This window comes from Oncorhynchus nerka, linkage group LG20 (genome assembly GCF_034236695.1).
Source record: "Oncorhynchus nerka isolate Pitt River linkage group LG20, Oner_Uvic_2.0, whole genome shotgun sequence".
NCBI lineage: Eukaryota > Metazoa > Chordata > Actinopteri > Salmoniformes > Salmonidae > Oncorhynchus > Oncorhynchus nerka.
In genome coordinates, this window is record NC_088415.1 from 79677850 (window position 1) to 79703483 (window position 25634).

Genomic DNA, 25634 nt, shown 5'->3' on the forward strand with positions numbered 1-25634 from the left:
ATTATGGGACTTATTAATTGTTTTATTCTGTGTTGTTACAGCACTCAACCCAAATAATCTAAACCAAAATCAAAAATTGTGATATTTTTTTTCAGAATCGAACCGACTTTAAAAGCACTAATTGTTCAGCACTCGTTAGTTGTCATACAGTAAGAACGTGTTAACAGAGTCTCAAGTAAAGCTGGAAGGCGGCCATTTTCCACATTGTGTGAACAATAAAGTTTTTCCTTTTCCAATTCGAATCTATCCATCCTCAAAAGTGAGCCATGACTCAAAATGTCACTGTTATCCTTAGGACACATCCTCCTGACCTAAAAATAACCAGAAAGGAGAAAAAAAGACTCCCAATATGTCACAAACAAAAAGTGCTGCTGCTCGATCCTGTGTTTTTCTTGAAGGGCAATTATAGCCAGTGTTTATTAACAGCACTCAAGGAAGACTCCTTCCTGTTCCCCTTGAGGTGTCAGCGTGGGGTTTAAAGGGCCACTCTGGGACTTCCTCAACAGAGGGAGGATGGCCACGTCAGCACTTTAGAGGAGTTTCAACAAAAACATGACATTCCCTCCCAACAGCCATGCGTGTTGTGATGGTAGAGCTAATTAAAAAGGGAAGGCACACACGCGCACACACAGCCCCCAGTTTGATTAAATATATGAATATTTAATTATTTTTGCATTTACATTCAATTATGTGAAACAGAACAAGTGTCGGGTCTTTCCTGGCAGTTACATGCAAATATTTCCCGACTGAACCACTTGAGCATAATCTCTTCAGACCTCTCTCAAACAACTATCTGCCAAGCCAACACCACAAAACATGTCTTCTGTGCTCTGTGTGGATGGACATGGGCTACTCTTACATACTGTTTTCAGGGGATATATTTTAAGTCCTATGTATGAGACGCACCGTGCACATGATGTTCACCGCAGCCTTATCTGTTGTGAGCAGGAGAGAAAAGTAGCTGCAGACACATAATGCTGCAGATACGATACAAGGACGGTGTGATGAGAGGAGCTTGGCCAAAGTCATTTGAAGTGCGAAAAGGTGTAGGGAAGATGGCTTGCATTCATCCTTATTGAAAATGACGCAAGTTGCGTCTTCGTAGAGAGATTCACCAGTAGGTGTTGAATGTTGAATGTTCACATAAAAGAAAGCACATTCTTGAATACCCTTCTCTTTTCTATGGCCTTCACTTCTTTCTATTTGTTTCCTCGTCCGGGTTTTCATGATGTGGACACGTTTGTAGCGGTATAGCCCACTATGTACTGCATCTCTCACTAGGGGTGTAGGTTACAGAAGGGGTATAGGTAGGGCAGCAGGTAGCCTAGAGGTTAAAAGTGTTGGCCCAGTAACCAAAAGGTTGCTGGTTTCAATCCCGAGTCGACAAGGTGAAAAATCTGTCGATGTGCCCTTGAGCAAGGCACATGTCCATGTGTCAAAACTTCCAGCCTGGTTTTCATAATTGCTAGAGGACTGAATGTTTAAGTGTCCTGTCCTTGAGCCAGCGCAGATGTCAGGCCATCACAGCACCACTTTATTAAAGTCCTCACTGTGAAGTGACCATACTTATGGTGGGCATTTGGCTGATATCGTTCAGTATGATAAGTAGCCTATACTAGAGATATGTGAAGTTTGAAATCAAATAAGATTGCTAATATGGGTGATTGTTAATGGGACAATTGTTGGCCTCAACCATCAAACTAGTAGTAGTATTTAAAAGGATAATAAAAAATGTGCACATTAATGTTATAAACTTATTGTTCTAATTATTGTGAAAGCATCAATTCAGGCAATTTAATGCGATATGGATTTTAGTCCATATCGTCCAGCTCTACTGTAGCACTAAAGAAAAAGGTATAACCGCAACAGTTTCAGCCCTGTATCAGATTCATAATTCCAGGTATTGGCATAGTTGAAACGTTTTGGACGGTATCAGATAACACAATGCAGGAAGCCACAACTTGCGATATGGCTGAAAGCCAGGGAGAGGGTAATTTACAAAGCAGGCTAATTCACTTTCATCATTGCTTCAATTACTGGACAAAGCAACATCGTTTGTAGTGTAGAGCTCTATTGTACTCATGCATGTTACGTATTCATAAACAGCACATACAAGCATTTCCTGAGAATTTCCAAATTAATCAAACTGTTAAAGTGCATCACACTAATAAAAGCTATAAAAAAAAGGTACAGTAAACATTACCTTTTAAAATGGAGAACTCACTTAACATGCAAAACCAATTGACAGAGGATGTGTGTTGAGCTGCTAACAAAAACATAGGACGATGTCAATGCCATTTCAAATCAATAATCAATTTCCTGAATCCACTGAGTTGAAATGGAATAGACTCCAATCACCCAAGCCTGCTACACCAGTACAATGTCCCATGTTGTTGCTGTTTGACACAGCCATAGTTGTGAAGATGTTGTGCAGTGCTTTTTAACCATCAATGTAATAAAGGCTGTGTAAGGTAATGCTGACGACAGCCAGTGACACACACACCAAAGCTCCCACTGTGGTCTTGACGTCCAAGTGATGGGAGCCTCCCATTGTGATCAGCTATTTACTTCCTGGAACACATCTGGGTGCCAGCCTGCCAGGAATTACCATAAGAACCATGACCAGGAACCCGTGTGGAGGGCTCTACTGGGGCTTTAACTATACTATTACAGACAGTTTCCCAGACTCAGTTTAAGCATATTCCTGGCCTAAAAAGCAATTTCAATGGAGATTCTACCTCGAGAATGCCAGGAGTAAGCTTAATCTGGGTCTGGGAAACCGCCCCAAAGGCTTTGCCTGAACTGCATTACGTAGATCTTCACTAGAAAGAAATACTAAAAAGTTACAAGGGAGGTTGGCTTTGAGGTTTTTGTGCGCCGCTTGACAGTTCAGAGACATTCATGGCACTTCCTATGAAACATAATTATTTTCCACAAGCAGACCACTGAAGGGCTGGCATATCTCCGTCAGACTTCTAATAAAGCGTATCTTCTGGCAGACAACGTGGAAAATGTCTCCGCTCACACTGGCAGACAGCGGGGAAAGGGAAGGAAGTTCATGGAACCACTGCTTTGCATGGATGGAATGACACAATTCGAGATCCAATTTAAATGGGAGTGAAATGACAAAAAGTGTCACATTGTATAAATGATTGGAGACAAGGGCAGGAATATGTAATAGGGGTTTTTAATACTCCACCCAAAAATACAACATGCCATGAAAAGGCACGGGGACGAAGCCCAAAACAAACACTTATACAAAAACACAGGGATGTAACCCAAACAAAAGAGTGAGGTTAAACCTCTAATAAATACAGGGGATGAGACCCGTAACAACAATACACGGGACAACACCTCTAATAACAAGTGCACAACAATTCACGGGATGAGACCTGTAATAACGAGTACACAATACACGCAGCACGAAAGCCAAAACAACAAAGCACAGGTACTCACAAGACCAACGGACATGGGAGCAATAACCGACAAAACAATGGTGAACAGAGAGCACATGTCTACAATTACTAATCAGGGGGAATGGGAACCAGGTGTGCGTAATGAAACAGTTCAGTGACGCCTAGAGGCTGGTGACGTAGACCTCCGGAGCTGGTTCACGGAATGAGTAGCAGTACCGGGGGAATCTGTGACAGTACCCCCCCTGACGCACTGCACCTGCAGTGGGAAGACACCAACCTCGAGGACAACCACAGGAACGCGGTGCGGGTCGGTCGGAGCCAGTTGCAGCCGCCGAAGTTGCATCGTCGTTGGACAGGCCAGTTGCAGCTGCCGAAGTTGCATCGTCGTTGGACAGGCCAGTTGCAGCTGCCAAAGTTGCTTCGGATGGGCCAGTTGCAGCTGCCGAAGTTGCATCGTCGTTTGACGGGCCAGTTGCAGCTGCCGAAGTTGCGTCGGATGGGCCAGTTACAGCTGCCGAAGTTGCGTCGGATGGGCCAGTTGCAGCTGCCGAAGTTGCGTCGGATGGGTCAGTTGCAGATGCCGAAGTTGCATCGGATGGGCCAGTTGCAGCTGCCGAAGTTGCATCGGATGGACCAGTTGCAGCTGCCGAAGTAGCGTCGGATGGGCCAGCTGCAGCTGCCGAAGTTGCATCGTCGTTTGACGGGCCAGTTGCAGCTGCCGAAGTTGCGTCGGATGGGCCAGTTGCAGCTGCCAAAGTTGCGTCGGATGGGCCAGCTGCAGATGCCGAAGTTGCATCGGATGGGCCAGTTGCAGCTGCCGAAGTTGCATCGGCTGGGCCAGTTGCAGCTGCCGAAGTTGCATCGGCTGGGCCAGTTGCAGCTGCCGAAGTTGCATCGGCTGGGCCAGTTGCAGCTGCCGAAGTTGCGTCGGATGGACCAGTTGCAGCAACGTCGGACAGGCCAGTTGCCCGAAATTGCGGCGGATTCGGAGGGGCCAGTTGCAGCTGCAGAAGTTGCGGGTGCATCGGACAGGCCATTTCCCGCTGTCTCCATTTAGGGTTGGTTATTCTGTCACGTTGTATAAATGATTGGAGACAGGCGCAGGAATACGTAATAGGGGGTTTTAATACTCTACCCAAAAATACAACGTGCCATGAAAACATGCCACCCAAACAAAAGACAGAGGTTAAACCTCTAATAAATACACGGGACGAGACCAGTAATAACAATACATGGGACGAGACCTGTAATAACGAGTACACAATGCACGCAGCACGAAAGCCAAAACAACAAAGCACAGGTACTCACAAGACCAACAGACATGGGAGCAATAACAGACAAAATAATGGTGAACAGAGGGCACATATATATACAATTACTAATCAGGGGGAATGGGAACCAGGTGTGCATAATGAAACAGTTCAGTGACACCTCCAGAGCTGGTGCACGGAATGAGCAGCAGTACCGGGGGAATCCACCGGAGAGGAGCTGTGGATATCGGTATAAAAAGATAAAAACGACTGGGGAAAATTTTTCCAGACTATGTGGCTTGACCTGGGAAAACTCTGGGCCCTAGATATTCAGTAGCTATAAGTGGGTCAAGCTAGGTGGTCAGGAAAAACTCCTGGTGTACTGATGATTTCTAGTAGATTTGTACCCAGACAAAGGGAGGTGATCCACCTCTTTAGTTCATGTGTGGGACAGACTGAACATGTGGTTGATAGACCTCTGGGCCATCTGGGGTTCTCCCCAGGAACAATGTGCTCAATTGAACAGAAGTAGGGTTGGGCGATATATCAAATTCCTTCGATTAATTCGAATGTATGTTTTTGTTCCAAATGCCTGCATCGCAAGAATCTAGTTAATTTTTTATATGGGAGTTTACGTCTGTTTGTTCTCATGTTGTCTTTTTTGTCTCGTCTCCTTCTCTCCTTGTGCTGTGTTCACCTTCCCATTTACACCAGAGATCTGCATATAATGACGAGATGCTCATATCTCCGCTCTAACAACGGGAGTCGTTGTCCCAAAGGCAGGAAGGCAGACGACAAGCTTAGATCCAAAATAAGCCCATAGAAACGCATTGGGATTATTTGAGACAGATTTTAGCGAGAGTGAAACCTCTCACTTCTCCTCTTCCTGTGTGTTTACAGTTTACACATATCAAGCCACTCCTCCTGCCACTCACACAAAGAAAGATGGGAGATCACTTCTTCCTCTCTGACAAGCGGTTTCATCTCACTATTTGCATTTGGTCCAACAGAACCGTTCATATGGACACCAAAACACATTGAGACATTATTTTGCCGTAATAGTGGAGAAGTTAACCTATTTAACGATACCCTTTTTATGTCTCAACTACTGGAATTGCGCGCAGAGCAGACACTACTCAATCGAGAGTATCTATGAACCTTGATTCTGGAAAATGAATGCTCAGTTTGTCGCGCACGGCATTCCAGTAGCTAGTATGGCCTACCGCTAGCAGCATTTTTGCCAAAGACTTTTATACTAGCTGTCTAGTCTGTGTTTTATAAATGTACAATAAGCATAAAACGCTATTATATAAAGAATCAGCAACTTGTTCTCATTCTGAGAAATAAGGTAGGGCACTTGATTTCAACATCTGAACAAAGTGGACAGGCTAACATGCTGTTCAAACAGTTGGAGGCAGACAGAAGGGTGTGTTCATAACAATTCAACTGTTTTGCCTTGTTAGCTAGCAAATAGATCCAAGTTGGCTAAAATTTGAAATATAAAGATTAGCTGGTTACTCACTAGCATGTGGGCTTATGCTTGAGAGATTGTTTATGAGACCTGAGTTAATTTTCTATAGCTTTAAAAAAAAATGTTTTACCTTTATTTAACTAGGCAAGTCAGTTAAGAACAAATTCTTATTTTCAATGACGGCCTAGGAACAGGGGCAGAACGACAGATTTGTACCTAATCAGCTCGGGGATTTGAACTTGCAACCTTCCGGTTACTAGTCCAACACTCTAACCACTAGGCTACCCTGCCACCCCAAGCTTAATGCCTGCTACAATAAGTTAGTCATTATTAGTGAATGTACATTATGCATGGTTCCTGTTCAATTTGTAACAAAAAAGGGCATTTTCATAGACGGACTTGAAAACAAGATAAGTGATTATCACAAAAAAAGCAGGTTCAACTATTTTGACTATTTTATCCTAGTGGTTAGAGCGTTGGGCCAGTAACCGAAAGGTTGGTGGATTGAATCCCTGAGCTGACAAAGTAAAAATCTGTCGTTTAGCCCCTGAACAAGGCAGTTAACCCACTGTTCCTAGGCCATCATAAGAATTTGTTCTTAACTGACTTGCCTAGTTAAATAAATAAAACATGTTTTTCCTAGGTATAACTTGACAAGCCCTGAATTCATTTGATTATGAAATGGCTGTTTCAAATGCAGTGTATCCCGTGCAGCTCAGTTGGTAGAGCATGGTGCTTGCAATGCCAGGGTTGTGGGTTAGTTTCCCACGGGGGACTAGTATGAAAATGTATGCATTCACTACTGTAAGCGGCTCTGGATAAGAGCATCTGCTCTTATTCAGAGATATATATTGTGAATAGTCCATAAGTTTGAGGGAAAAAAGTTGTATATAATTTTTTAGGTCATATCACCCAGCCCTAAGCAGAAGCCAAGAAAACATGGAGGACTTGGCAGGGGGCCCAGCCCATCATTCATCTATTCAAAGCTGAGCTGCATGGTACATCTAACGGGACCCTTTAAAACAATAGTAGCAAACTGATTCCATATGAGATAAGGTCTGACAAGGAAGGCAATGCTACAGCTTTAGATGGTATATAAAGTACAATAAACCAACGAGGGGTCAGAGGAGGAGAATGCATTGTCGAGGATGTTGTCTAGTACTGCAGACTTCACTCAGCAGTATAGGGGCCCCTACACCGCCCATACAGGCTCCACCCACTATGGTGGAGCAACAATGAGTTGTTGGCCTTGCCATTCATTCATGAAGCTTTCATCATTTCTTTGACATGAACCCGAAGCATCAAATAAGATCATAAAGGAGTATTGTACATTTGTAAATCCCGCATCACTATGTAGCCGAATTAAAGGTTGCATTTGTGAAAGGTCTGGGAAAAGGGGCCCGAGAATGGACATATTTTTATTACAGCCTAGTTGGTGATGTGTGTTGATCACTAGTTTCCAAGGTAGTGTTCCAAAACAGACATATTCTCAGTGCAGATTCATTATGTTGAAGACATTAAATCACAACCTATTTGCAATTTGTTGTGCGGGGTATTCTGCACTATGTAACCTGGTAGACTATCCTTTTCAGGACAACATTTACAAGACAAAGGGCACATTGACTGATCATCATTCATATGCTTCTGAAGTACGTGGCCATTTGCCATCACACACTTTCCATAAAAGGAAAACCATTTCCAGGTCGTATCGAGGGAAATGAATGCACCGACTGATGCGAAGCAGTTTCACGTGGGCCACTTGATGAATGCAAATAATTATTTTCCTAAATAAAAACAAAAAAATCTAAATGCATCAATTTGATATGTAAAATTGTAGTCCTAATAGTCACGCTTACCTTGCTTCTCAATTCTGCAGTCAAGCCGTACACTGGTCCCTTGTTGAATTGAGTCATGATCCTTTGTTTTGCAAATGTAAAACTCAATTGTCAATAATTTGCAACAAAAGTTGCTGCTTCTTCCAAGGTTCCTCTGTTACAAAGTAACAAGTTCCGTACAACAGTGTGAAACCGTCAATCTTCTAAACCGAGATAATTTGCTTCTTCAGCGAGCAGATGGATAGAGAGAAAGGATCTGCGTTCGTACAGAAAGTTTAAGTTGCAGTAGCTCCTCTAGACCAAAAAAAAAGTGTGCAGCGCGAGAGATACCTGCGGTAAGCCAATCAGAAGCCTTGAATTTCTCTGCGCTCGCTTACTGTTAAATTGAGAATAGATCTATGGATAGCGCTGAATATAATGGTGTAAGAAAGAAAGCCTTCGGACAAACAAAATGTTATTCACAATAACAGATTCAGAATTTATTTAGTCAAGTTTCCCCTGATTAGGCTATATTATACTTATACCTTTCGATAATGTTGCATATATATCACAATGTCATCAAAAATATAATTAAACGAGAATTACAAACAATCAAACGTATTTATGAAGATATATAATTTGATTATAGTAGGCTACAAGTCATGAAACATCTGCCTATTTTCCCCCAAAACATGGATTAGAATACTAAAGCAAAGCATGGGGGTGACAGTAATATTGCATCCTTCCACAATGCATTGGGACATGAGAATAAGTAAGTTTCCATTTACAATGAGATCAGCTCTAAATATAGTAAAGAATACCTAAGTCTCCGTGTATACTATCTCTACATTTGCTGTCAGAATGCAAACAAATCCTTTCCTCCATTCCTCCCTCCCTCTTTCCATGTGTTTCCTGTCCATTGAGCAGTGCTGTCAAGGGACACCAAACCTCCATAAACAGGAAGACTGTCCACAATAGAAACGTTCTGCTAGAACTGCTCATCCTGAAATAAACACAAACAGAGCTAGCCCCTGAAGAACTCCTCATGCTATTCCCACTATGAGAGCTAGCTAGGTCCCATTTTTGGCCTTTCCTCTGAATAACCTAGGGTAGTCTAGGCCTAGTCTACTAGTCTGTTTATACTCACAAAATAGTTATGGGTTAAATTTCTGAGGAAAAGTCATTTGAAAGGTTGAGGAAATATACAACACAATTTTGGGGAGGATGACAGTCACATACTAATACTGTACATTTGCCTCATTGAAAGATTCAAGTGTTTGTTATTATTAATGTTGTATTGAGTGTTGGGTACACACCGAAAAAGGTTACATTGCTTGCTTCATACATGGCACCCCTAAAGGTTATATATAAAACCCTTTCTACACTGAACCAAAATCGATTCCATATAGAACCCTTGGGTTCCATATAGAGTTATATATAGAGCCAATTTAAGTACTATATAGAACCTTAAGCTCTGACATATACTGTATGAAGCAAGCATAGAACCCTTTTTGGTTCTATCCAGAACCTTTTTTTTCTAAGAGTGTACTGTATGTCAAACATTTTCATTCTGTATATGAAACATGCTGAAACATGAAACATAATCATGCATATGATTCCATTGTTTTGGTTGTAACTTAGGTGATGAAGAGAAAAAAAGTAAGGGAGAGAATTGATATTCGCCAAGGTAGGTTACAGTTTCCACAAAAGAGAAAAACAAACTGTGAATGGAAATTCAATTGCCTTTTTCCAGTCATTTATCCTGCGTGTTTGCACAAGCAGTACAACTGTAAAGACTCCACTGATCTTACTCAGCTCTTGTTCCTGTTTAACCTGTTGCATAATTATTACTGGGCATCATTTTTTGTTCACCAACAACTACTGCCAACGGCACACTTACTGCAGGTAGTGTACTACTAAATGCTGAAGCAATGACTGTTAACCGTTGTGTTTTTCCTTAGGAAGGAAGTGAGACAGTTAAGACTTTCAGTTTAATGAAAAATGAAAGTGTTTTCCCAAATGACAAACATCCAGTGGTGACCTGTCATTTAGGGCTGCCCCACCTTTTTATTATTATATATATATTTTTTTAAATACAACCATTTTGGGGGTTGCCTGTTTTGCATGTTATTTTGACATTAATACATGTCACATATCAGTCTGCAAACAATGTAAAAAAATACAAATAATCTTTCAGTTAATGAAGTTGCATACAAACCTGGTCTCTTTTTCTGCTTTCTTGAGTAAGGCAGCTTCAAAATGCAGGTGTTTCAGCCTAGCTCAGTGCTTTCTGTTGTGGTGGGGCAGCCAGTGGAAAATATGGGCAGTAGGGGTTGGTATTGTTCTCTAGTTGCGCCGTGATTGGCTCAGCATTCTGTCATTCATGGGGACACTGCGTCACTGCAAAATCTAAGGGTAGAAAAAATAATAAGAAATTCAAGCCACTCGGGTGCTGCCACAGAGTTACATTAAAAGTTAAACTCAGGGTCATTGGCCACAGATAAAATTACGTCAAATCACGTTATATGTACAGTAACTTTGATTGTACTGATCAACATCATACTTTCAAAATCTTAGCTAGCAAGCTAGCAGTCATCATCATGAATCAAGTCGACAATTATTTTTTAATCCTTGTCATATGAAGAGAAATAATGAAGAGAAATTATAGTTAAAACTTTTCGGTGCTCATCAGCCATTGGACATAAACATTACACAAGTTGGAAATGGCAAATTCAACAATGAGTGGTTTGGAAGGAATCAGTGGCTAACTGCAAGCATTGCCAAGCAATTACAAGCCTCCTTTTCAGTGGAGTGGGTGTGTGGTCCCTAGTTTGGGTTTAAGGCGTCTCTTTTCCAAACTTAAAAGGATACATTTTCAACATTGGCCATGCTGTCAATCCAGCTTGACTTCTGCTGCGCTCAAAACAACTGGAAACTTGAAACTGGGAAATCTGACTTCAGTGGGTTCAAGACAACTGGGAACTCTGAAAAAAATGAGCTCCGACTGGGAAAATATTTTTTGAACCGTCATCCAACTCGAAATTGTATGCCAGGGAACTCGGGCCTCTTTCTAGAGCTCTGACCTGAAGATCACTGACGTCATCATGATTCGATCTTGAAAGCACCATAAATCAGACAATGCCAGACTTTGATGACAAAATTTGCCCACGAAGGACCGTCGCGCCACCTTCCTGTTCAATTGAACACAGCATAACAAGGTGAGTCCAAAAATGTCTTGTATGCTGCTGCATAAATGATTTAATATGCTAGGAAGATATGTATACTGTAGCTAAGAAAGTAATACTAAGTGTGTGTTGTGTAGTAAGCTGTTAATAGCCTATATGCCTCACCCTAATAATTTGGTCCCTTTTCCACTCTTAATTTCACCTACTGTTCTGATTTGGTGGTGCACATGTAGCCTATAGCCTGTTTTAGAGAAATGTCATCATCAAATATTGTAAGAGCTTTCATTGTCTGCTTATATGCCCCCTTTATGTATCCTACGGTTCTGACTTGGTGTACAGGGAGAATATTGTAAGAACGGCCCATGTTCTGAATCCTGCCGCTGTACATTTCAAAAGTGCTGAACAAATAGTTATATTGACTACATCCGTTCTAGCTCGCTCATTAATGTCTTAATCGAAATTACGGATTGCCTTTTATCCGCTCGTCATCCTTTATGCCATAGTTTGTACATCTCAATTGTCAGTCGAAACCACATTTGTTTAAGCAAGTGAGCCATAACAGATTTGTTTTTTTTTAAGGCAGTAAATGAGGCTGAATTAACGGTTTCGCTGCCAGACAAGGCTCCGCTGATAGCCAGGTCTAGCAGTGGTAATGTTTTGGGACTGCTGTTGGGACTCTGCTGTTGGGACAGCTTTATGTAGGCCCTAACAGTTTGTGGGTACCGTTTGTCACCATTATAGTGCAATTCATGTATTGTTTAGTGTTGTGTTGTGTAGTGGCTTTACTGGCATGCATGTAAAAACAAATGTTGCCCCACCAAGATTTACATGCTAAAATCGCCACTGCAAACATTTGTCGAAGACATTTCTCATGAAAACTGTCAGTGGGCTTATTTCAGCAGGGCAGAAACCCATATTGCAATGCCAAGACATTTACTGTGAAGTCCATCAGTCATTTCTGTCTCTCTCTACATCAGGTCCTGCCGGCAAATACATGGCATGGATCTTTATGGTTGAGTGTTAAAAATGGGGAGAAAGATACATGTTTTGCATGTGTGTGTGTGCATATAGTGCTCAAACTCAAATCCAAAATGAGGAGAGCAGAGTACTGGCAACTAGCCATAGTCCGTCAAATACTACCCAATATAATAAAACACAATTTCCCATCTTTCCCATGATGAGAATAGCTCCCATTGGCAAAGATAGTACTGACCATGTCTGGGCTTCTTAGGATTAAAGTACAGGTACTTTAAGTACTTATCTCATGATTTATTTCAAATGTCCTTGTATGGTCATCACATATCTGGGAATTCCATGTTTCCCTCTCCTATGCAGCGAGGCCCCCATCCCAACTCGGAATTCTCCCCAGCTGTGGTCATTGGGCCTACTGTCATTTATGATTTAGTAGAAATCAAACAAGAGATCCTCCCAGATTCAGGACTAGATGTATTCAAAAGCAATTTTGACACATTGAGCATCATAGAGTATATTTTAGTTATTCAGCAGATGCACTTATCCAGAGCAGTTAAGGTTGTGCCTTGATCAAGGGCACATCGACAGATTTTTCACCTAGTTGGCTTAGCGACTCAAACCAGTGACCAGAGTCGAGCGGCCCTATACGCTCACTTCAATAGGTGCGTAAGGGCTCCGCAAATTACGCAAGGGCCCCGCCTCCCCCTAGTGTTAAAGCGGATGTCAATGTTTATAACTTCGATGAGAGGATGAAGCGGAACTATCCTTCTGGTCACGAAAAGAGAGAGAAGAAACACCATGAGAGTGAATTGCGGGAACAGAAATCAGGTAAACTTGTATTCTCTCCTCTCCAAGTTTGATTTCAGCAAATAACAGTAACGTTAAATTGATCTGCTGGTTTGCGGGTGCATCTCTCTCTAGTCTGTCTGTTTTGCTAACCTAGCTTGGCAGTGCATCTCTTAGTCTTTCTGTGTCTTGCTTGCTTGCCAGCCACTTCCAGGGCTGTGTTCTGTGACTTTGTGCCTGACAAAAGTGAGAGTGAAATACAACTATTTATTACGTTTGATAAACGCCAACGGTGTTTATAAACTGCAGCTCGGAAAAGATAATCGCGTTGTGCGTGAACATGCATTTATATGCGCGTGCACGAAATTAAACTCGCGCTTTCCAGCAGCAACCTCTGGGGACCAGTCCAGACAATATATGGGCGTGATTGCACTCCTCATAGGCGCACATAATTTTAAAACAAGACAATGATTATCTAGTCTCTCAGTCAAGGTTTAGTTACATCTCTGGACTAATGCAAGACGAAAATGTTATATTTTATATTTCAAAATGTATAAAAGGAAATCTGGGGGAGCCAGTTTGAATGGGTCTGATGCAGCTGGTAAAATGTATAATATTGTTATCTATAATTTACAGGTGCTATGCTTAAGTCAGTAGAGTAGATGCTGGATCATCAGCCAGTACAAGCACAGACTCCGCTGATTCACATCCAACCTCAGCCAGTACTAACACAGACCCAGTACAGGCAGCCTCAGCAAGTACTAACACAGACCCAGTACAGGCAACCTCAGCCAGTACTAACACAGACCCAGTACAGGCAGCCTCAGCAAGTACTAACACAGACCCAGTACAGCCGTCTTCAGCCAGTACTAACACAGACCCAGTACAGGCAGCCTCAGCCAGACGGACCCAGGTGAAGTACAGGCAGTTTCAAACAGTACTAGCACAAATAGAGGTGTCCAGCCAGCGTCAGATACAAGCAGCTCAGACCCTAATAGAACAGTTGATGCTCTACCAAATGACCCAGCTGATTGGCCCCCAGTCTTAACAGACTTTATGAGGACTGAGTTAGTCCAGGACTGGGTTTTTCTTACCCTAAAGACAATTCTAGAAAAGGTTTCCATTCAGGCTAATTACAGAGACAGCTGTCAAACGGGGAAAAGATTACCAGGACCTGGCTTTCATATTCAATCAAAACCAACGCTGTGTATTGTTTTCGCTGTAAACTCTTTTCTACAAAATAATAAAGGAAGGTGTGAATGACTGGTCAAATATCAACAGCATTCTGAAACACCACGAGGATAGTCCTGAACACACAAACAATATGATTAAGTGGAGAGAACTTGATCTGCTCCTAAATCGGGGACATACTCTTGACCAGATACAAATTACAATTTTGGAGGCTGAAAGAAAGAGATGGTGGGATGTTCTTACACGTTTAATAAGTATCACCTAGTCTCTGGCTGACAGAAACATAGCATTAAGGGATTCATCAGATAAACTCTTCCAACCAGGTAATGGAAACCTCCTAAAAGAGGTTGAATTAGTGGCAAAATTTGACCCTGTTACGGAAAATCATCTCAGCAAAATTAAAGATAGAGAGACACATGCTCATTGCCTTGGTAAGCGCGCACAGAATGAGCTGATACAGATTGTGAGCAATAGTGACTCGAGGAAGAGACTCAACGTACTTCTCCATTATCTTGGACTGTACACCTGACTTGAGTCACCAGGAGCAAATGTCCATTATTCTGAGAAGCGTGGCTTGAAAGGGAAAGTCAGAGATCAAGAAGCCCTTCCTCTGCTTTGTGAATGTTGAGGTTACAACAGGCTTGAATCTGTCATCTTAGTTAAGCTGAACGAGCTGAAGATTCCATTTGAAGATTGCAGAGGGCAAGTTTATGATAATGGGGCCAACATGAAGGGCACGCACCAAGGAGTAAAGCCAGACTGCTCAAAAAAAATCCCAGAGTCATGTTTGTCCCATGTGGAGCAGATACTCTAAATCTTGTCATTGCAGATGCTGCCAAATCTTCAAAAGATGCAGTTGGGTTTTTTGGGCATGTGCAAAAGCTCTTCACCTTCTTTTCAGTTGGCACACAAAGATGGAGTGTTTTGACGAAACACGTGAACATAACTATGAAGCCATGGAGTGACACTGGGAGAGTAGGCTCCAAAGTGTTCATGCAATCAGGTATCAGGTTTCTGAGGTTCGGGAGGCATTACTGGAAGCCAGACAGACGATCAACGATCCTGTGGCCAAAGTGGAGGCACAAGCACTTGCAAGCACTTGCAGAGGAAGTTGGGTCCTACCGCTTCTTGATTTGTCGTATGGTGTGAGATACTGACAATGACAAACAAGGTGAATAAGCTCCTCCAATCCGCCTCAATGCAGTTTGATATCGTAGTGAATTGAATCTCAAATGCAAAGGCCTCCCTCACTACATACCGGGAAACTGGATTCTCTGAGGCCCAAACAACAGCCAAAAGCTGGAGACTTTATATCTCCCTATCTAACTTTAACCATCAGCTGTCAGAGCAGCTTACCGATCACTGTACCTGTATACAGCCAATCTGTAAATAGCACACCCAACTACATCATCCCCATATTGTTATTTATCTTCTTGCTCTTTTGCACCTCAGTATCTCTACTTGCGCATCATCATCTGCACATCTATCACTCCAGTGTTAATGCTAAATTGTAATTATTTTGCCTCTGTGGCCTATTTATTGCCTTACCTCCATACTCTTCTACATTTGCACACTGTACATAGATTTTTTTTTCTATTGTGTTATTGACTGTACGTTTGTTTATGTGTAACTCTTTGTCGCTCTGCTTTGCTTTATCTTGGTCAAGTCGAAGTTGAAATAAAACAAAATAATAAAAAAGGAAGAGGGTTAGGGTTACGCTTAGCTACAATGCTACAGTTGTCAACAACTGGTGTCCCCGACGCGACCACTAGATAGCGCTGTATGCCTATTCCATCTAGCCACAACGGTAGAAACGTAAACAAACCATCTGTGGCGAAACCTGCTTTTTTTTCCCTTCCAGTAAGTGGTCTTTTGACCAATCACATCAGATCGTTTTACAACAGCTCTTTTTCAGAGCTGATCTGATTGGTCAAAATAACAATTAGTGAAAAAAAGATCTGGTTTCGGCTGCCTGTCTACGCAGCAATATGGGCCCAGAACTTGATAGAGCATCTGACCAATTACACAATACTTTCCTTCTGTGTTAACCGAGATTACCTCATTGGTCAAGGAAATAATGCAGAAAGTAGCCTATTAATCATACATGATGTGACACAGAAAGGGAATCCTACCATCTAGTGGTGATTCATAAACAGCTGTACAGGAGAACCACTGAATCGATGTTGGTCATAATGGGGGCACTAGAGTTCACACAGCACTGTCTCCTTATATGGCTGGTTCAATGACATGCTATGGGTGAATGACAGTAGGCTTGTTCGACATAGCAGGCGACAGTGCAGGCGACTGACTGATCTTCAAATAACCCTGATCTTCAAATAACCCTGCATCACATATAACTACTCATTATTATTTGTAGATCACCCATGATACATTACGGGTTTGATGCTCTCGAACACCGCCATACAGTAATATCACGACACTCCTCCCTGCTCTATTGCCACGTTCACGACAACTCGGAAATGCAACTCAAAGCAAGGACTGACACAATTTATTTTTGGGGGAGGTAATTCAGTTGTAGATGCCGTAAACTCGGGACCTCTGAGTTTAAATGCACGTTATTGGCATAGAGCTTCCTATTGGTTGATTCTTCCCAAGTGGGGAAATCGGGGAAAATTTTCTACAACGCGTAAGCAAGTCGGAAGGTCTGAGTTTCCGACATGACCTGAACGCGCCACAAAGATGAGCCCAGAGTTTCCCACTTGGAAAGTATCAGAGGCAACAAATAGAAAGCTCTACGCAAATGTTTAACTTAGAGGTCCCGAGTTTCCGAGTTGCCTTGAAAGCACAATAAATCCTGGCCCTTGTTCAGTTGCCAAACATTGCAGATAGATAGATTCCACAAAAAGAGCCAAAGTGATTCATATTCTACATGTCAGAGAGGCAAGTTTATTCTACATAGCCTATTTCTATCTGAACGTTCCAAAACGTTGCGTCCTGCTGAATGCTACCCAGCTACAGCAATCTTGTTTCGTCACATCATACCATCTATACACACACGCACGGACGTACACACACCGGACACACAGATGGAGAGAGAGGGAGAGGAGGGGGGGTGGAAGGAGGAGAGAGATATGACGTTAAAAGACAAGAAGGGACTATAAAAAAACATCAGGTTACAATTATCAAACATCAGATGAATTAATCCCCCATAGCTTATTTCAAAACCGGCATTTCGGGGAAACAAAGCCACAAATGAATAGTCATTACAAATATAGCTTGTATTTTAGGTACCATATTCTTTTAAAATATGGAAAGGCAGCTTTATGATTAGGCAATTTAAAATACACTCCGTTCGCATCATTGGCTATGTGAAAACAATGTAAGTTATCAGCTTCTCTATTGTAAGCAAACTAGTGTTGTTTACATTTCCTCGTGCATGTAGATATGCGGATATCCTTATAGTATTTTTGCCTAAATCTATCGTGCAACCAGTTTTACGCTTTTTTCCAAATTCAGGTAGGTTCCTCCACGTTTCGTTCCGTTTGCTTGCGTTTAAGAAACAATCTGAGTTTCGATGTGGAGTCATTTTGGGTAAATATGTCGGCCAACCAGTTTTACGCGTATTTTTCCAATTCAGTTTCTCAGCCAAGGTGTAGCATAGCTTGTAATATATGTCCTTAAAACGACCAACGCCTCTTGCACACAGGCTGGGTTTCGACATCACGGGGGGATATTTATATCTCGGGATATGCTGCTCCCCTTGAAATGCACTTGTCGTTATTGCACTTGGCGCTTCGGTATCGCACGATGACGTCAAGGTTAGTATAGGGCGTCATTGCCTGTGCAATGGTGTGTTATATCGACTGAGCAGGCGTCAGTCGCCAATTACTCCAACATTTTGTATCTGTACGCGGTGGAATATATAATTTCTTATAAACTAGTGCATGGACTTGAGTGTAAGTACAGAATGCTTCTGTCAGTAATGTACAATTTGCTTGCATTGTATCACAATTGTCCGCCTGTCTATTGACCTATCACACTTTAATGGTGTTACTCTCTTATGCTGCCAATACAGTATCTACCATCATAACCTACTAGTACAGTATACTTTAGTCAATGTTTCTGTAGAGATCTTGTTTTATTGTACAGTAGTTATTCACGTTTTAGTTAGAAAAAGTAGGTTGTGTCTACTTAAAGCAGATCAGGTGTTCAGATTTCCTGTCTGGCAACAATGTAGGGTATTCTACAATATGCTATAGTTTCTCACGGTTATTGGCTATTTCAGACAGGGTCACTTGTGATCAACAACTACCTGACCAGATACTTGATGAAAGCAAGGAGATCCCCACCGGGTTGACGTTTGGGCTGTGGGGACATGTATGGGGATCAACTTATGCCACTGTATTTAGTTACAACCCGTCAGCGATTTTGACACAGAGCCAGGCAAGGTTTGTCATTAGTTACCACAGCCACAAAGTCAAAATGGTTTCTATCGTGAAAAAAATCATAAAAACAAACAAACAAATTTGCTTTTTGGTCTTAATTTGAGGTTAGGGTTAGGCATACGGTTAACAGTGTGGTTAGGGTTAGGTATAAAATCAGATTTGAAGAAGAGACATTGTAGAAATAGGCGAGGTTTAGCCAGATTTATGACTTTATGACTGTGGTAGCTAGTGGCGACGCAAACGTGATCTTAAGAGTTGAGTATACTTTCTAGAAGTAGCCTATGAATGGTTGGTCCACACTTGTTTGCTGAAGGTGAGGTTCGTTTTATTCAAGCGTTTCGTTTCTTTCAACCGTTTTCTCAATGGCACGAGGAGGAATGCTTCACAATTTCGAAGACACAACACAGTATTTCGAAACGAACATGTTATTCTTAGTAGGGCAGGGGTCAGTTTATTTTTGGCAGCAGAATGTATGAGAGTTGTTCTATGAAGAAGAACTAGAAATACTGCAACATTTCAAGTAACAGTGAAGAATGCATTTTGCCATACAGTTTCGCTTCCCTCCAAAATGCCTTGCAAAATAAATCCTTGCATGAAATATGGTCGCTCCAGTTTTAAGTAATGTCACGTGAACAGAATGTCAGTCTGGCCCTTACAAAAAAATATTTCCGTTTTGAAACTGCAGTAAACGTGCAGTAACTGCAGTCAACTGTGGTATTTTGGACACAGCAGGGGGTCCACTACACAAAGGTAGGACCTAGTGACCACATAAATTAGTGTGACTGATCTATTTGTAGGGGGGGGCATTAGTAGATTGTTATATGAGCTGACCCATGACCTCAATGTGATAATGCAACTAAATCAACAACTATTCCAAACTGTTGCAAGGCAGCCGGTGGTAAATACATGGGTCCTGGCCTGAGATAAGATAATACAGAAGCAGGTGTTGACATATTTGGGTATACAGTACAGTAAAAAAGACACCATAAATGCTTTAACAGCTCTGTTCTAAACATGCCAAAAACCAAGTCAAATACAAAGTTCAGGTTACGGTCTGTTGCTGCGGGCTCTAGAAGTGAACTACTTTATAGCCAAAACGGGGCCAATCATACACTGGTATTGTAGATTTCAAGTTAGGATTTCTCCCTTTTTGCTTACTGTTCACAGGCCTACAGGTACAGGAGCAGAATATCAGTCGAACTCCTATTGACATGATTCAGTGCATGATGTAGGCAAAAGTCTGACTTACTCTACTGTACGGGTGTATATTTCACATTCCTATTTGCTTCTCTACTATGAACTGTGTGTTTTTCTCTCTCTCAGTAACGAGTGGTAATGGCGAGCTTCTCTCCGCTGGTCCTGTCCATCGCTGCCACCAGCTTTGTGACGTTCCAGTGTCTGTTCCATTTTGTCAGTCCCTGTATCTCTGCTCAGTTCTGTCCTGGGTACCGCCGCCTCAGCCCTAAACACACCGTAGAGTGGAACTCCAGGTACATCATCAGGTGACGGAGAAGTGATATTTTGGTGTTATTCAATCATGTAATTCAAAGCTCCTATCAGAACACATATTGGATGATCATTTTCTCAGTCAAAGTACATTTCTGAGCATAGACCCTTTCAAATATCCTTGTTTAGCATTTTTCCATGGCATAGAATCCCACAGCTGCCACCAAATGTCAACTTTAAGTTAGTATGCTTTTATGAGTATGTGTGTCTGTTTTTTTGTGATATTTTTCTAGAACTGTGTCTACATTTCACGCCTTGATAGTGGGCCTTTTTTGTCTCTACATATTACTATTTGAGGATGCCGTCAATGAAGACCCAGTCTGGTAAGATTCTCCCTGACTGCAAAGTGTGCAATTCTTGATATAATCTTATATTTGGAACATTTATCTATATTTTAAACATGTGCTTTGTGCTTTCTTACCAATAGGGGAGATCCGTCACTGGTGAAAATAAATGTGGCCATAACCTGTGGCTACCTCCTATCAGGTGGGTCTCCACTTCAAACATGTCTAACCCTTGTATTACTTTGCATATTTCCATGGATTATGTTGACCCATACAGTGAGCTATCTCCCTTGTCTGTCTTGCAGATATGCTGCTCATATGTTACTATTGGCGGGCGATAGGGGACAAGTTTTTTGTAATCCACCACCTGGCAGCACTGTATGCTTACTACTATGTACTGGTGAGTTCCTTACTGACCCAGAGCAGAATGTGCAGGCAAGATGGGGAAGGGACAAGGGCCAAGGGTGAACAGCCATGTAGTTTGATGGGATTGGTTAGAATAGATAACAAAGTGCTTGTCAGGGATGAAATAGTTTGGTTCCACTTTACATTCAGTAACCCTAATATGTGTAGACCTATAAATACACTGCTATAAGTGTTATTACTCAGTTGTTTTTGCTGTACTAGGGTTATTACGCAGTAATAGAACACTGTAAACCAGGGGTAGGCAAGTAGATTCAGCCGCGGGCCTATTTTTGTCGGAGCGAATGGTCGACAAAATTTGTACACTGCAAATTGACCACAACTAAGCCCAAAGAGATTATATTTAAGAAATAACAATAATTTCATACCTTGATTACATTGAGACACGATTACACATCTCTTTTTTATTTATGGGAATACTTGAACAGATTTCCTAAAATAACACATTTTTAACTGAACTCCTGGTGATTTTAGTCTTTTTGAACAAAAATGACCCCCCCCAGGTTTAGGCCTGTTTCCAACCCCTGCTGTTGCCGACCCCTGCTGTACACTAAAGTGTTACCCTCCCTTCTTCGGGAAGGTACAGTGTAAGCAAGTGCATATATTGTTTGAAAGTAGTTACAGTTGTAAAACAGTTTTGATATATGGCTTGCAGTTGATGCACCACCAAAAGCTAGACAACCATGTGATGTAGATGTTCACTCTTGGTCCTGTCCTGTGAATCTATTCTGGGCCGTCAGGCTCAGTAGCTGCTAAGACTAACGATGACAATGATCAGGATGGGGACCATTTTTTGCATGGAATACGATGATGAGTTGTTGTGCCCGTTTCAAAGCCACAGATTCAGACCAGTCCCGGACTAGAATAAATGCTCAATGGAGAATATCCATTGAATATACATGTTTTTTGTCCCAGACTAGGATTCATCTGTGTCCAGGAAACCAGACTGTAGAGTTTCTGTGCATAATGTATTCTCTTACTTCTCTCAGTCTGTGATGGTGATTGGTGCATGCTGCCTTTTGGTTGTTTTGACCTTTTTGAGCCTATACCCTAGACCCTATATATCACTACAAAGACAGGGTCTTCCTCTTATTTCATTTTTTAAAATCACCACTGACTTTTCTCAGTAAAATGTACTGGATAATTTCCGGTCGCTTTTCTGGGTAATGTTAGACTGGATTGTAGAGTAAATGTTTAGAAATGTACTTAATAACAGCATCCACATAGTTAGTCCATATCTTTTTTATTTTCTCTAGAATGTTTAAAAAAAATATTCTTCAATGTTGGGATGGGGGCTTTTAATGGTGCCAGTTATCACTAGTTGCATATTTCTTCTGTTTAGGTATTTATGTCCATGTCTTTCCTCCACTTACATGTGTGATCAATGAACACAGTCTTGTGTCTCTAACCTGCTAACAATACAGAACATGCAAAAAATGTCCGAAACAAAGAACAGGCCTGTGTCAAATGGCTATAGTAGGGGTCCCTTCCTATCTTGTCTGTAGTGGATTCTGTTGTGGTACATAGAGCACATGTTGCCTAGTAACAGTATGGATTTACCAGTACATAGCGGTACGAGCATGCACTGCTGGATTGTCACCACCAATTTTTGAACACATTTTGAACATTTCTATGTGACCCAAGTTTATTAACCGTGTCATAACCCCAGTAAGTACACCTAGATGTTTTATTTTTTTGGATCGTACGGTAGGTTTACGATCATGATGTATCATGAATTCACATATTATTGAAAGTACTTCTCTTGCCATTATTTTCTTTGCACTTTGTTCTGTCTCTCTCTTTTAGAGCATAGGAATGTTGCCTTATTTTGCTAACTTCCGTCTGGTCGCAGAGCTTTCCACTCCTTGTGTGAACCAGCGGTAGGTAACCTCTGTGCCAAATAGACTCACGCACACACAAACAGAATGTTTACTGGGAAGTAGAGGGAACCTCATTAAATACCAATTTATTTGTCCTTACAGTATTTGGCAAGTGGCTTTTGTCATTGGTAGTAGTGCATTCAACCGTTTCAGAAACACTATTGACCGTTAATGTTTAACTACTTATAGTGAGTCAGACCTGTTACACCCAGCTGAAAGCTCGTACAGTATCTGACATACATCATTAGAGACATGTTTCATACTTAATAATACATTTTCAGTCACATACATTTCCAATTGTATACTATTATCCTGATTTAATCCAACAAAGACAAAATACAGATTCAATGTTAAACATTTACATTTATATTTGAATCATTTAGCTTACGCTCTTATCCAGAGTGAATTACAGTTAGTGCATTCATTTTAATATAGCTGGGTGGGACAACCACATATCACAGTCAAAGTAAGTATATTTTTCCTCTTAGTAGCTATCAGCAAAGTCAGTGATTAGTAGAAAAAGAGTCAAGTGTGAGTGTTAGTTTAACAGGTAGGATTTCAGACGTTTTCAGAAGATGGGCAGGGACTCTGCTGACCTAGCGTCAGGGGGAAGCTTGTTCCACCATTGGGGTGCCAGGAAAGAGTCCTCCCATAGGGTTGGGAGAGCCAAGAGGCCAGAGGTGGCAGAACGAATTGCTTGGGTTATGGTGTAGGGTTTGAGCATAGGCTTGAAGGTAGGGAGGGGCAGTTCCCTAAGGAATTGTACTTAAAACCTTTAAGTTCTTGGTATACTGTAGATATGTCTTAAGAGCCACCTTTCTGGAACAATGCCAGTTGATATCCATGACTCCATTACAATTGAGTCCAACAACTGCTATCTCACTCTGTAACTATACTAACTGTATCTATCTTTCAGCTGGTTCTTTGAAGTGCTTGGTTACCCAAAGAAATCATTACCAAATATGGTCAACGGAATTGCCATGACGCTATCCTTCTTCCTGGTGAGGATAGCAGTCATGCCGATGTATTACAGCCGGATGTACGCCGTGTACGGGACAGAACCTTTCTACCGGGTGACTTTTGGTGGCCGTTGTGCATGGATGGGCCCCAGTTTCTGTCTAGACATTATGAACGTCATGTGGATGCATAAAATGGCCCGCGGCTGCATTAGCGTCCTGCGCTCTCCCGGAAAGGTAAAAGTGGAAAAGCTACAGAATGGGAAAGTGCACTGAGAGGTTGCACAAGGCTATGGTGGAGTTATTTTATTGTATGTCTGGTTCAAATGGTTCATGGACATTTTTGGATCAAATGGTTCATGGACTGGAAATGTCTTGAGACTCCCTAGGATCCCATAACCATCCCTAGGTAAATTGTGTACCACTATATTTATTTGCTCAGAACACTGCCAATTGAACAAGCTCTACAGTCCTCCAAAATGATGGGAGGGGACATGGTAAAGGCCATTGGATTGCATCTCCTCTTGGTCCTTACAGACGGAGGAAGTGGATGGAAACAAACAGACAATACTCTAAAGCACAGGTCCTCTTTTCTGTTGGACCCTTTGATTGTAAATTGTATGTATGTCCACCCAAAGGTGTCTTGTGTGTATTGCCACAATTACATGAACTGACATGGAAGAGAATGTTAAAGGAACTCACATAGTTTTGTAATGTTTATGAAGCCATATAGATGGCTCTTGTACAAATATCATGAGATATTGTACAAAAATAAAATCCTTACTTGAAATCTGTGTTTTCACCAGCATTAGGATGTAAAATAAGTATATTGTCAGGCTACTGAAGTCTATGCTCAGGAGCCTGCTCATGCAGTAGGCCTAGGAAATATTAGTCATGCACATAAAGTATCAGGGTAGATTTAGACAAACCATGTATTGTAATTTTATCTCTAGAAGTGACCTTACTGAGTGTGATTCATGATAACAGCAATAAAAGTGCACTTATGTCTAACCGACACACCCACACTATAACTTCACACAAGCATCTCCACACAGTTCACAAATTACAAATCACACTTCAGAAGTCAAGCTTCATAATGTAATGTGAAAATTTTAATTAAAGGGATACTGCAAGATTCTGGCATTTAATCCCTTTTTCTGGTTACCCAGAGTCTGAACTTGTATGTCTGCATGCAGTATGAAGTTAGAATAGCAATGCTATTGTACCTTTAGCTTTCCAGTCCTTGTGCTATCGCTAGTTAACGTTGGCTAGCTAAACTACCGCTATTTTCATCATGCTGTGTGCAGAGACATAAAAATGGTATCCGCAAGTTCATCTGACTCCGGGTAAGCAGAACATGGCCTTAAATGCAAGAATCTCGCATTATGCCTTTCAGGTTTCCCTGTTGGATCTCTGGGTGAGAATATTCAAGCTATTGTGACATTTACAGCTATGTTAGTTATAATATTTAATTAAAAAATATATATTTTAATAATGAACTCTTTGAGTTAGTTGAAGTGAATTATTTATTAACTTTATTTTCATACTTGCTTTGATTGTCTTCAGACAGTTGTCAGCAGACAACACGACGACACTTGTCTGCTGCTGCTCTCTTGTGGAGACAATGCGGGACTGCAAACATCCCCTCAAAAGGAGGATACAGTGGTCAATGAGTTTTGAGGAATATTAATTAAAAAATGATTGATGTTAAAACCTTGGTTTGGCATCATTTGGTCATCACATTGTTTTCTAAAAGTCCCATACCTCTGGCTACTTTGGCACCATTATTACCTCTGGCTCTTAAAGTATAGATAAAAATGTACAATTATGCTTGTTTTTTATTTGATTTTATTTCACCTTTATTTAACCAGGATGAGAACAAGTTCTCATTTACAACTGCGACCTGGCCAAGATAAAGCAAAGCAGTGCGACACAAACAACAACACAGAGTTACACATGGAATAAACAAACAGAGTTAATAACTCAATAGAGAAGTCTATATACAGTGTGTGAAAATGAAGTAAGATTAGGGAGGTAAGGCAATAAATAGTCCGTAGTGGCAAAATAATTACAATTTAGCAAATAAACACGAGT

The 25634-nt window shown here is 41.4% G+C and overlaps 3 protein-coding genes across 5 annotated transcripts in view; 1 reads left to right on the forward strand and 2 right to left on the reverse strand.

Moving 5' to 3' along the window:
- Window positions 1–8261, reverse strand: part of LOC115101806 (calponin-3-like) — a 32006-nt gene extending 23745 nt beyond the window's left edge. The window contains exon 1 of the mRNA XM_029621276.2: window positions 7994–8261. Within this exon, the coding sequence (XP_029477136.1) occupies window positions 7994–8050 (57 nt within the window). The 5' untranslated portion in view covers window positions 8051–8261. The remainder of the gene's footprint in view (window positions 1–7993) is intronic.
- On the reverse strand, window positions 3378–4469 carry LOC135562750 (polysialoglycoprotein-like). Its single transcript, XM_065005090.1, has 2 exons — window positions 4402–4469; window positions 3378–4346 (listed from the first exon to the last, which is right to left on the reverse strand). The coding sequence occupies exons 1-2, from the start codon at window positions 4467–4469 to the stop codon at window positions 3578–3580; spliced, it is 837 nt and encodes a 278-aa protein (XP_064861162.1). The 3' UTR covers window positions 3378–3577.
- A 4566-nt stretch (window positions 8262–12827) lies between the features above and the next one.
- Window positions 12828–25039, forward strand: LOC115103192 (TLC domain-containing protein 4-B-like). Of its 3 annotated transcripts, none has more exons than XM_029623944.2 (7): window positions 12828–12936; window positions 19815–19981; window positions 20231–20320; window positions 20425–20483; window positions 20587–20681; window positions 22511–22584; window positions 23501–25039. In XM_029623944.2, exons 2-7 carry the CDS (start codon window positions 19827–19829, stop codon window positions 23814–23816), a joined length of 789 nt encoding a protein of 262 aa, XP_029479804.1. In that variant the 5' UTR covers window positions 12828–12936; window positions 19815–19826; the 3' UTR covers window positions 23817–25039. The 3 variants fall into 3 exon arrangements, with proteins under 3 accessions (XP_029479804.1, XP_029479805.1, XP_029479803.1); XM_029623945.2 differs by lacking the exon at window positions 12828–12936 and adding an exon at window positions 17475–17864; XM_029623943.2 differs by lacking the exon at window positions 12828–12936 and adding an exon at window positions 17875–18002.
- Window positions 25040–25634: the final 595 nt, after the last annotated feature.

Excerpts from the sequence above, each read along its gene's own strand:
- LOC135562750 (XM_065005090.1), bottom strand. The coding sequence starts at position 4,469 with ATGGAGACAGCGGGAAATGGCCTGTCCGATGCACCCGCAACTTCTGCA. Across the intron at positions 4,347-4,401 it reads GCTGCAACTGGCCCCTCCGA|CGACGCAACTTCGGCAGCTG; the intron begins ATCCGCCGCAAT and ends AACTGGTCCATC.
- LOC115103192 (XM_029623944.2), top strand. The coding sequence starts at position 19,827 with ATGGCGAGCTTCTCTCCGCTGGTCCTGTCCATCGCTGCCACCAGCTTT. Across the intron at positions 19,982-20,230 it reads ACCGTAGAGTGGAACTCCAG|AACTGTGTCTACATTTCACG; the intron begins GTACATCATCAG and ends ATATTTTTCTAG. Across the intron at positions 20,484-20,586 it reads CTGTGGCTACCTCCTATCAG|ATATGCTGCTCATATGTTAC; the intron begins GTGGGTCTCCAC and ends TCTGTCTTGCAG.